Source organism: Sinocyclocheilus grahami, unplaced genomic scaffold (genome assembly GCF_001515645.1).
Source record: "Sinocyclocheilus grahami isolate Dianchi unplaced genomic scaffold, SAMN03320097.WGS_v1.1 scaffold277.1, whole genome shotgun sequence".
Taxonomy (NCBI): domain Eukaryota; kingdom Metazoa; phylum Chordata; class Actinopteri; order Cypriniformes; family Cyprinidae; genus Sinocyclocheilus; species Sinocyclocheilus grahami.
The window spans coordinates 2,294,480-2,306,975 of NW_015505456.1; the positions used below are offsets into that span (position 1 = coordinate 2,294,480).

At 32.6% G+C, this 12,496-nt stretch overlaps 1 protein-coding gene across 2 annotated transcripts in view; it reads right to left on the reverse strand.

The window, feature by feature from the left end:
• Positions 1 to 931: 931 nt before the first annotated feature.
• Positions 932 to 12,496, reverse strand: part of LOC107600120 (fermitin family homolog 1-like) — a 23,371-nt gene continuing 11,806 nt past the window's right edge. For both annotated transcript variants that reach the window (XM_016291913.1, XM_016291912.1), the window contains 7 exons: positions 9,074 to 9,307; positions 8,532 to 8,654; positions 6,648 to 6,837; positions 5,042 to 5,144; positions 3,894 to 4,001; positions 1,631 to 1,762; positions 932 to 985 (listed from right to left, as the gene is read on the reverse strand). In XM_016291913.1, the coding sequence (XP_016147399.1) occupies positions 932 to 985; positions 1,631 to 1,762; positions 3,894 to 4,001; positions 5,042 to 5,144; positions 6,648 to 6,837; positions 8,532 to 8,654; positions 9,074 to 9,307 (944 nt within the window). The remainder of the gene's footprint in view (positions 986 to 1,630; positions 1,763 to 3,893; positions 4,002 to 5,041; positions 5,145 to 6,647; positions 6,838 to 8,531; positions 8,655 to 9,073; positions 9,308 to 12,496) is intronic.

Here is a 12,496-nt window from a genome sequence, read left to right on the forward strand (position 1 = left end):
TTATGTATGATTTATAATTTAAAAATCATATTCGGCACGTGTGACTACGTAGCAGGGTTACTATAGTGAACTAAAACTAAAACCATGAAGTACTTTTCGTTACTTCTTATTTTCATTTAATTTACATTTAAGTGCTACAATGCATAGACTTTAACAAATAAAACAGCAATTTTATTAAATAAATTAATAAAAACTATACTGACATATTTAAAAAAAACTAATAAAATTGACAAAAACACTACAAAATAACTAAGTAAAATTGAAAGGAAACAGAAAATGTAAAAATAAAAGCGAACTATAAAAACGATAAAAGTAGTGATGATACTTCAAACGAACTGCTATATTGTTTTTAAAAACATAAATAAAACAGCTGTTAAATATATTTTAAGTATAATAAATTGTCAGTGCATGATTACGAATTATGAAAAATTATGAAAGTCAAAATTGGACCTCATAATGAAAGTGATTGGATTTATTTAGACTATTGACTAGACAAATGTCACTGAACATGACGGACAAAAAAGTTGCAAAAGGTACTGTTTTGTACATGGAACTATAGCTTATGCTATCATTCAGTATGTGCATCAAATTAACATGGTATTATCATCTGTATCATAGTCATATCATGACAATACTTTGCAGTAAGGGTTGCCTCTGTTGAACTTTGAATGCTTTCAGCTATTTTTTTTATTAACCATGATTGTCTGAGTGTTTTGAATAACATGCCTTTTTACACAACATTTTTCTCAAATAAACTTTTTTTTAGCTTATTTGAGGACTATTTTGTATTATTTTTAAATAGTTTATAAGCTACGTTTCAACAGATTATTCATTAACAATTTGCATCATTTTAAAAGAAAAAAGACAAATCTGTAACATAATTAAAAAAAAAATTATTTATTTTTCTTGAGCAATTTTAATAATCTTAAACTTACCTAAACAATTTAAGTGTATCTTCCAGCTTTGGGATGTCGGTGATATCTTCCTGAGAAAGTTAAGAAAAAGTTAATACTCAAAAAAAGTTAATTCAAAAGTTTGCGGTCTCCAAGGCTGCATCGATTTGATCAAAAATACAGTACAAACAGTATTATTGTGAAATATTATTACAATTTAACAGAACTGTTTTCTATATATATATATATATATGTATTTTAAAAATGTAATTTATTCCTGTGATGCAAGGCTGAATTTTCAGCATCATTACTCCAGTCTTCAGTGTCACATGATTCTAATATGTGCTGCTTAATATTTTTGTGGAAATCTGATACTTTTTTATTATTTGATGAATTAAAAGTTTAAAAAACAGCATTTATTTGAAATAGAAATGTCTGATGAATAAAAGTAGTAATTTCTTACTGTAGTAATCTTACTGACCGCAAACCTTTCAACAATAGTTTCTAAACTTGGCTTAAATTTCAGCCAGATTGATTCTCGATGTAATAAACTGGATGCTGCAGAGTAATCTAAAATCAGTCTCTACATCTAGTTGTTACTTTTGAAATTAGTGCACAATCATCTGTCAAAACAGCTGATGCATCCCAAAAGCAGGCTGGATATCGATTTAATGTAAGTACCATTGTAAAGCAGGCATCTTCATGAAAAAAATCTAATCATAATGTCATAAAATCACCAGGATCTTATCAGCGTTTCGTCCTTCCAGGGTGAATTCTAAGTTTGAGAGCGCAGCCTCGACTTCATCAATATCTGGTTCGTTGGAATTGGTCAGTGGCTCCGTTGATAAGGTCAATTTACAGATGTGATACTAGAAAAGATACAAGTATTTTACATCTGAAATGCCAATTTAGATGTGTTACAATAAAACAGCTCTCATTTGGTTAGTCAATGACAAATGACACATTTCACCTTTCAATTTTAATATATGGGTAAAAAATAAATTGGGTTTTAGTGGATAATTACCAAGGTGCTCATTAAATAACTAATCAAGTAGGTTACAAACTTTCTTATATGCTAACCTCACAACTCTCATCCATTGTGGTTTTCAGTGCAATTACATTAACACTGCTTGAGACTTTTAATTAATGATTCAGCAGCAAATAATGTGGAAAACAGGTGGGAAAAAAATCCCTAAAATATCTGTGCAATGCATAGCGGCATAGTCATCTGAGAGGTAGTTTGTGAAATACTCGGTCTGCTCTTTCATGGATTTGTTCTAGATCTGCAGAAACACACGCTCGCTCGGTTTGGTTTGGTTTATTAGTGCCATGCTCACCTATACATTACCTCAATGTGTAATTGAATGCTATCTTGTGTTAGCTGTGGAATGTCACATCCTTTGTCCTCAAAGTAATTTATCTCATAGCTTCAGGTGAGAAAGTACGGCACTAAAGAATTGACTATAATTCAGCACCATCTATGCTATGTAATGCAACCAAATACTATGACACATACCTGTAAGATGAGCTAATCAGGGTTACAGTTAACTAAAAATGAAACCATAAATGCATCTATAAATTAAAGCAAATATTATAAAAAAATACTTTAATTCAGCTAGCTGCCAAGGCAACATTTCTCATTTTCATTTAGTTAACTTGATGTACTTAAGTAACTAAAACTGAGCAAAAAAACTATTAATGACCAAACAAAATTACTAAAATTTTAACTAAAATCAAAACAGAAAATATTTTAAAAAACAGTTCAAAATATTAAATAAAAACGATAGTAGTAGGCCTGGGCGATAAAACGGTATCGGTATTTAGTGACGGTATACCTTCTTCGATATCGATAGAAAAAAATGTTCAATATAACGCACGATATAGGCACGTGCTATGAGTGACGCAGACAGCACACACAAACACATGTTGAAATGAGTGCTGTGCCTGCCTGTGATGAGGAGATTGTGAATAAAGAATGAATATTAGTCGAATTTAAAATAAACATTTGCATTTGAATGTTAGGTGTGCATCAGGGAGCGTCATCAGTGGCTCGTGAGATACGGTGATGATCATGTAAGTGACGTTGTTGCATTTGAATGTTTTGTTAGTCTAGCCCACGAGATGCGCCACTGCTGCGTTATTCATTCAAAATATTAGAGAACTATAGAAGCTCAATGTGGAGAAGATCTTGATTAGGTTAAAACCGAAACCATGCCATTCACACAGAACGCATATTCAGTGCATTTTTTAGACGGACAAATAACTGCTGCACTCGCGTCTCACAAGAGATGTATTGAAAGCCATGCAAAGTTAAAACAGTTTAAACTTTTAGAAAACACGTCACAAATTTGTGGAGGTTTATTCCTTTTCACCGCGTCTCATGTTTTTAAATGCAGTCTGTGTGAATGGCGCTTCGGCTCTTTGGATTAAGCAATGCATAAACACATGATGCTGTTTTGTTCATAATTGTTTATGCAATTTACAAAATTATATTTGATTTTTATGAGTTCATTTAGACGTAATGCACATTTTTATAGAGTTACTTGCTAAATGCGCTGCATTATTTTGCTCATTGTGCCCTCGGGAGACAATTAGACATACAATAAAGGCCTATTTAATCTGCATATAAAACATTAGAAATTAGATATTTGTTTAATTTTTATTGTGTTTGATTGTTAAAACAAAAAATATTTGTTGTTTGTCTCAATAAATTGTGTTAATTATCAATATAGTGGTTAAATTTAAATATTTTTTTCTATTGCTTTTTGTTTTAAAAAAGGTTATAAAAAATGTCAATAATTATCGATACCGAACGATATGAAACATTATATCATTGATACATTTTTTAGCTATATCGCCCAGCCCTAATAGTATCTCAAAATAACACTGGAGCCAATGACTGTCTGAATACCTTTCTTGCTTTCTGGAGCTCTGAATTAAACTGATGAACAGAAAATCAAGGAATAAGTTCAGTTTATGTTGTGAACAGGCATTCTGTACCTGCAGGGATGCAAACATGAGCATCTCTTCTTCAGTGCAGTCAATCTCCTCCAGCAGTATCGCCCATCTGGCCTGTTCATACAACTGCGTGATTCTCACAGCATCATACTATGAGAAGAAAAAAAAGCCATACTAATTTAGACAGATCAGGGCCATCTAATTAGGGATGTAACGGTATGAAAATTTCTTATCACGATTATAGTGACCAAAATGATCCCGGTTATCAGTATTATCATGGTATTGTTAAAATGTGCTGGAGATGTTAAAAAAGTAACTGACTATAAATAAAATGACTTTTTGTTTGCATAATCACTAAAACAATAACATTATCAATGATGTTCGGATTTTAAATGACAACTTGACTGATAGCATGTTGAAATATCTAATGTAAATGTTCAAATACATTTCAGCATTTAACTACACATTTCAGCATTTAAACAAAGAAAAGATGTCAAAATGATAATTGATTCATAAATGATTATATATATTTTATCGGCTCCATAAATAATTCTAGATAACTTATCTGAATTGTTTAAATGTGTAGAATTCACATAAGCTTGTTCATCAACCGTTCAAAATTTACAGCAGGGCATGAAAAAACTGAACTGCACACAGGCTGAATGTAAATATAAGTCTCTGTAAATCCACTCTCTGACAGCAGGTGGCGCTTATGGAAAAGCTGAATTAGAGCCGTTTCCCGTAAACTCCATGGACAAAGCAGTATTGCGATTCCTTTAGGTGTTACATGGAGCGAAGATGAAAACAAAATGCCATCGAATTGTTTCTGAAGACAGTCATATAATTAATTAATTCATATTTTCATTTGTATAATTCCCTTAGCACTTTTTTAAAACCTCCCAGCTTTTCCACCCTGTTTTCACTTAAAACGAAACTACTCTGCTGCTGTGCGCACGTGAGACTGTTACTTAAAACTGTGCTTTATGCTGGACATTATTTATTTATCGCGAGTTGTTCAAATCGCGGTAATCTAATACGGTTTTAATGATAATTAAAAGATGAAACGGTAATACTAACTGTGGGGAATTTTATCATGATTTATCGTCAAACCAGTAATCGTTACATCCCTACATCTAATGTTGTCGTTTACAAACATATAACGTGGTATGTAGGAATAGTTAATTTCTCACCTTTGGGTTGAGGTCGAAGAAGCTGTGGTACTTGAATCGCAGCAGGAGTCTGTCGTTTTCCTGAATTCCCTGTTCCATCAGCGAGCGAGAGGAATCCAGCCACCTGCAGAGCAATGTCTCAGTTAAAGTACACAAACGCAACTGATGCATAAAAACAGAAATATATATAACCAATAGACCACCAAATGCCGTGTGCTACAGTGATTTTACCATAGCAAATGGATATTTTTGGGAATGAGGTGAAATATAGCTTGTATAAAACAGTAGAAATAGCAACATGCTAAAACACTTCTTTAATAAATTAAATATTGTATATACTCAAAAAAAAAAAAAGTCAGTACCCTAAAGTACAAAAGCTAAAAGGTACATCTTTGTACCTTATTTACCCCTAAAAGGTACATATTAGTACCTTAAAAGAATGTATTAGTGCCTAAAGTGTACATATTAGTTACCTTTTGAAAGGACACCTCCCCAGTGACTGTTTTGTACCTTTTTTCTGAGTGTACATTTAAAAATAGTAACACAGTCTGTTAGCTCTGCAACTATGTCAACAATGTAACAATCAGAGGTGTAACAATACAAATAGTGTAACTGGTCACAGGTGTGTGGCTACTGTAATGGCTTCGAATGAATGTCCAATCAGATTTTACAAACAAATCTACCAGTGTTAGAATCTGAAATATGAATACAAGATCTATTAAAACAATCATATGCTACAATTCAAAAGTGGAAAGAAATGAATACTTTAATTCCGCAAAGATGTATTACATTGACCAAAAGTGACATTTATAATGTTACGCAAGATTTCTATTTCAAATAAATGTTGTTCTTTCTTGAGCAGCAAATCAGCATATTTCTGAAGGTGACACTGAATGATGCTGAAAATTCAGCTTTGCATCACAGGAATAAATTTATATTAAAATAATTTATGCTGTTATTTAAATGTTTTATTTAATTAATTTAATTTATGCATTTAGCAGACGACTTACAGTGCATATTGTTTAAATAATATGCATTTAATATGTACTGTATTTTTGTGGTCAAATAAAGGCAGCTTTGGTGAGCATAAGAGACTTCTTTTGAAAAACTCTTGCCGATCCCAAATTTTGAATGGTTGTCTAATTTTATCTGTCCTTTCTTACCCAGCATTAATGGAAAGTGACATTTATAATGTTACGCAAGATTTCTATTTCAAATAAATGTTGTTCTTTCTTGAGCAGCAAATCAGCATATTTCTGAAGGTGACACTGAATGATGCTGAAAATTCAGCTTTGCATCACAGGAATAAATTTATATTAAAATAATTTATGCTGTTATTTAAATGTTTTATTTAATTAATTTAATTTATGCATTTAGCAGACGACTTACAGTGCATTCAGGCTATACATTTTTTCCCAGTATGTGTGTTCCCTGGGAATCGAACCCACGACCTTTTGCACTACCACTGAGCCACAGGCACATTTGTTTAAATAATATGCATTTAATATGTACTGTATTTTTGTGGTCAAATAAAGGCAGCTTTGGTGAGCATAAGAGACTTCTTTTGAAAAACTCTTGCCGATCCCAAATTTTGAATGGTTGTCTAATTTTGTCTGTCCTTTCTTACCCAGCATTAATGGCTGCTTTATCCTCCAGGGTAAGAGGCTTGAAGAGTTTGGCCAGTTCCTCTGGTGGAAGGTTGGGTTGGCAGGCCATCAGAGGATTCTCTCCGAACCACAGACTGGTGGAAGATGCAGGCGACCCGCTGTCCGGGTCATAGGTCGGCGTCATAGTTTTACTGTACAGACCCAGGGCTCCTGTACAAAGCATGAATGTAAACTTGTCAATTATTGTTTAAGACTTAAATGTTTATCCGAACACAGCTGTTGTACAATATTTTCTTAAATAAAAAAAAAAAACATATATTACCGTATTGTCCCGAATATAAGAATGTTTTTTTCTTGGAAATACATCTGAAAAAACGCGGTCGTCTTATATTCGGGGTCTAGACTTTGACATGTCAATAATACACCCACAACAATAGGCGGCGCCAAATACGCATAAAACGAGCCATGAAATACGTAATGTAATGCGTGTTGTAAAGATCGCGAGGAAATACAAAAGAAAAAGAAAACCTTACAGCTGCATGAGTCGTGACGGTCACGTTAGCCTGATGGGACCAAACTCTACTTCTACTGTTAATAAGAGTTTGGTAGGCGGGCTCCTGTACAAAGCATGAATGTAAACTTGTCAATTATTGTTTAAGACTTAAATGTTTATCCGAACACAGTTGTTGTACAATAATTTCTTAAATAAAAAAAAAAAACCTTATATTACCGTATTGTCCCGAATATAAGACAATGTTTTTTTCTTGGAAATACATCTGAAAAAACGCGGTCGTCTTATATTCGGGGTCTAGACTTTGACATGTCAATAATACACCCACAACAATAGGCGGCGCCAAATACGCATAAAACCAGTGTGCCATGAAATACGTAATGTAATGCGTGTTGTAAAGATCGCGAGGAAATACAAAAGAAAAAGAAAACCTTACAGCTGCATGAGTCGTGACGGTCACGTTAGCCTGATGGGACCAAACTCTACTTCTACTGTTAATAAGAGTTTGGTAGGCTACTATTAGATGGATAGCCTAAATGTCCTAATTCAGATGGGCTACCTGTTTTTTTTTTTTTAATGGTATATCAAAAAGTGTATATTTTTGAAATGTGATTGTTGGTACATTTGACCAGTTTTTACCATACTTTCAAAACTGAAAATGAAAATTTTGAAAAAAATGAAAATAGGAAAAATATGCAATATGAAAATAATTGAAGACAAAATGTGTTTTACTGAGAAAAAACAAGATTTGGTTTTTAAAAAGCCTTTTTCCAAAAGGTACATCTGGATCATCTTATAATCAGGGTCGTCTTATATTCGGGCCAATACGGTATATGAAGTGTTTAAAATATGTACAAAACATGTAATATTCATTCATAAAATGTTCTATTCAATTTTATTTTATTATAAGATTTCTATCCGGAAGCCTAAATGCATAATGCTTATGTGACTTTTTCTAGTCTGAAATTTAAAGTGAACTTCATTTACTTATGCTGTTTTTTTTTTTATTTAGTTGGTATTTATATATTAGTTTTTTTTATTTTTGAAAGAAAACAATGCATGGTAAAAAGTGTAAGAATGTACATTTATACGAATGGATATATTTTTTTGTTTGTTTATTGGTTATAATGAAATGTTTCATAGAATGCTTATGTGACTTTTTCTAGTCTGAAATTTAAAGTGAACTTCATTTACTTATGCTGTTTTTTTTTTATTTAGTTGGTATTTATATATTAGTTTTTTTTATTTTTGAAAGAAAACAATGCATGGTAAAAAGTGTAAGAATGTACATTTATACGAATGGATATATTTTTTTGTTTGTTTATTGGCTATAATGAAACTTCATATAAGTTTTTCATTGTAATAAAAAAACCACAAAAACAGCAATAAATACCTCCTGCCATGTCCATGTTTAATATGTCATCAAAAGCTGATTCTGTGCCCTTGTCTTTTTTCTTTTTCTTCTTTGGATCATCTGGTGGTTTCAGTAAAGAAAGTTCTTCTGATCTTCTGATGTCTGTCAACAGAGACAGAAAACATACACAGTTTAGTAAAGATTCATGTGCAGAAAGAAATCATGGAAAATTTCATTGCATTTTTTCACACGTAAAAACAAACTAATTGGTAATAAAAAAAATTATGAATCCATAAATACTGTATATTTAAAAAAAATTCACAAAATATTCTAACCATTTTAACATTAAAAACTTATGTATTAAATATTAAATGAATATGTGATCACAAATTTATGTATTAAAAATATTAGTGGGAAAAAAATGATAAATGTTTACTTATAATGACTATAGGAGATGTATCTAAATTGCACAAAATGACAAATCTGTATTACATTTATATGCTTTACATAATTACAATACTTTCATGTTACAAAAATATTATATTAATAAAAATGTATAAGGTAACAAATATTTTCCTCACTGAGTGCTTTGCAGATCTCAGCCACGGCTTTAAAGACCACACAAGAGAAGCTAACAGGGAGCCTGACGGTCTTCATGTTGGGCAGCTGGATGCAGAGGGGTTTGTGTTGGGGAGTGTAGCGCAGGTCAGCGTCCGCCTGGACTCCATACTTATCCAGAGTCCAGTGAGTCTTCAGCAGCCAGCAGCTCTTCTTCTCCCACCAGATGCCGTGATCAGACCAGTCCTGAGGAGCCTCTGAAACACAGAGAACCACAAACTGTGAGAACATGAGCCTGAGACAATTCACGCACATACACAAATATAGAGTGCGTGTCATTCAATGATTCTACAGTAAAACAGATTATTGGAGCAGGCCATCAGTTGCCCTCTTTTTTTTCAAATGTATAGTATTTATATTATTTACTTTATCACATCACCTATAAAAACATCCGTTTTATTACATTTATTTATTTTAATGAAAAGGCTGAAGTGGATTTATTTTATTGGGTTTATGTGGAAAAGTTCTCTTACACTCTAAAAAATGCTGGGTTACATACAACCCAGCGCTGGGTAAAATATGTACAAACCCAGCAATTGGGTTGTGTTTCAAACTACAGTTGTGTTGAATGTTTAACCCAGCAGGCCATCAGTTGCCCTCTTTTTTTTCAAATGTATAGTATTTATATTATTTACTTTATCACATCACCTATAAAAACATCCGTTTTATTACATTTATTTATTTTAATGAAAAGGCTGAAGTGGATTTATTTTATTGGGTTTATGTGGAAAAGTTCTCTTACACTCTAAAAAATGCTGGGTTACATACAACCCAGCGCTGGGTAAAATATGGACAAACCCAGCAATTGGGTTGTGTTTCAAACTGCAGTTGTGTTGAATGTTTAACCTAACCTTATGTGCAGTAACCCAACCGCTGGGTCAAAACAACCCAATCGCTGGTTTTGTCCATATTTTACCCAGTGCTGGGTTGTATTTAACCCAGCATTTTTTAGAGTGTACTGTAAAGACCTAAAACACCAATTTCAATTCAGCATTTAGTTTAAACAGGTCAGTATTTATAATTGCGTATAATTGCAAGTGCTGTTGTTGTTAACTAAACCTATTAAAAATAAATGTTGAAATGTCACAGATTTATTTCAAAAATAAATAAATAAAGCTGAAATGAAATAAAACATAACTAAAAGCTTTTAAAATGAGCAGTGCCTTGGCAACTAACTGTTGAAGTAATACAATTAACAAAAGCTAAAAAAAAAGATTTTTTTTAAATGAAATAAAAATGACAAAAGCACATAAACATGACTAAATCCTAAATAAAGCTAAATTATTTATTTAAAAACTTAGGCAAAAACATAACAAAATTTCGAAAAAATTATTTAAACTGAAAATATAAAAAAAGCTGTCCCGAATATTATTAAATAACACTGTTAACTGCTATCTTCAATTATTTTGCCCATGGCAGAATAGGACTTTGAACAACTGCTTTATAGATGAAGTTTACTATTATATTAAAGAGGTGAACTGGAACATATTTATGTGGAGTGTTTTAATGTGTAGTTAAACTACAACCATGACGTTACACCTGAATAAATCAGTTCAAACCAGTCGTCCATGAGTAACACAAACATGTCTGATGACATCCCAATTCCATAGAAACCTTGATGATTCCTCTTTTACTCACATTTCCTTCAACCTTCTGCAGTGATCATCATCTGACTCACTCCTGTAATTACCTACTAAAGAAATCTTGGGCTGTCTGTACTATAATACACCTATCAGGTTGACTATAAACACAACATAAACACAACCAAATGAATGAATGGCCCCAGCCAATAAAAGACCTTCATGGCAAACCATAATATTTAGCAACTGAGTCATCTGATGAGTCTGTAGAGGAAAGCAGGATGATTTGCTAATGTTTCTCAGGCTGACACAGTCACACAGTGAACTTCAGACCCTGCGTCTGCAACCAACACCTGAGTCAAAGAACAATAGCTCTGAGCACGAGCCTATAGAAAGATACGCAAGGCAAACATGGGCGAACCTGAGCATTTCAACCACACTCTAGAACGGCACTGGGAGTTTAGCTTTTACCCAGCAAACAAAGATGTGTTCTAGGAACGTTATTCTAATGTTTCCATTAAGTTTCAAAATGTCATGTCTCTAAACATTCAAAATATTACGTTTTTAAAACGTTTTCTTGCTTATAAAATGTTGAGCGAACTTTTCATTCTATCAGTTTGCAAACATTATGGGAACGTTAAATGTCCTGAATAAGTAGTAACATTTTAAAAATGTTAGACAAATGTCTAACTAAAATGTTTTAGAAGAAAAACATTCCATGAACGATGTATAAATAATGTTTTTGTGCTAACATTTTTGAGAACATTATCAAAGACCAGGGGCCTCATTTATAAAACGTTGCGTATAAACCGTCCTAAATTTGTTCTAAGATCATTTCTCAAAAGTGCATAAGTGCGATTCAGAGAAAACGAATGTGCGCACAAAAACACGTGCGTACGCCTCTCTTCCAGATGTGATGTTTATAAATCGCAAATGATCTTGAAATTGTGCGCAGCCTTGTAAACGCCTTGTAAACGCCCCCTAATTAATATCATTACCATATAAAAGAGCACACGCCAATATCCGAATTTCTATGCTTGAGTATAAACCGTCCTAAATTTGTTCTAAGATCATTTCTCAAAAGTGCATAAGTGCGATTCAGAGAAAACGAATGTGCGCACAAAAACACGTGCGTACGCCTCTCTTCCAGATTTGACGTTTATAAATCGCAAATGATCTTGAAATTGTGCGCAGCCTTGTAAACGCCTTGTAAACGCCCCCTAATTAATATCATTACCATATAAAAGAGCACACGCCAATATCCAAATTTCTATGCTTGAGAATGACGAGCACAAGCATAGAACACAAGCACGAGCACAAAGAAAAAAAAATTTGAGGTCCTGCTGGCGGATGTAGAGGTTCGTGTGGGGACGCTTTTTATTTAATAATGTGTAATTATTCTGTGGACAAACAATGTGTGTGTGGTTACATTTTTATCTGTTGACTATTATCAAAATGACTACTTCTAGAAACAACAGAAATAATAATAATAATAATAATAGTAATAGTAATTATAAAACAATTAGGTTTCCAAAAGTAAGAATAAACTACGAATTCAAGTAAAATTTTCAGTCATCTTATAAAAAGTGAGCCATCCTACTTTTAAAACCACTTGACAACTAATAAAAAGTTTAATATCATGAAATTCTTGCAAAACTTTAAAAAACATTATTGAGAGAAAAACTGGACGTTTCATATCATAATAAAATAAATTATTACACGATTATGGTCTCCAGTCTGAAAAAACCTGCATGTGATTTGGCATTTCTTTATATTTACACAGTTTACTAATGCTGCTCAAATGTG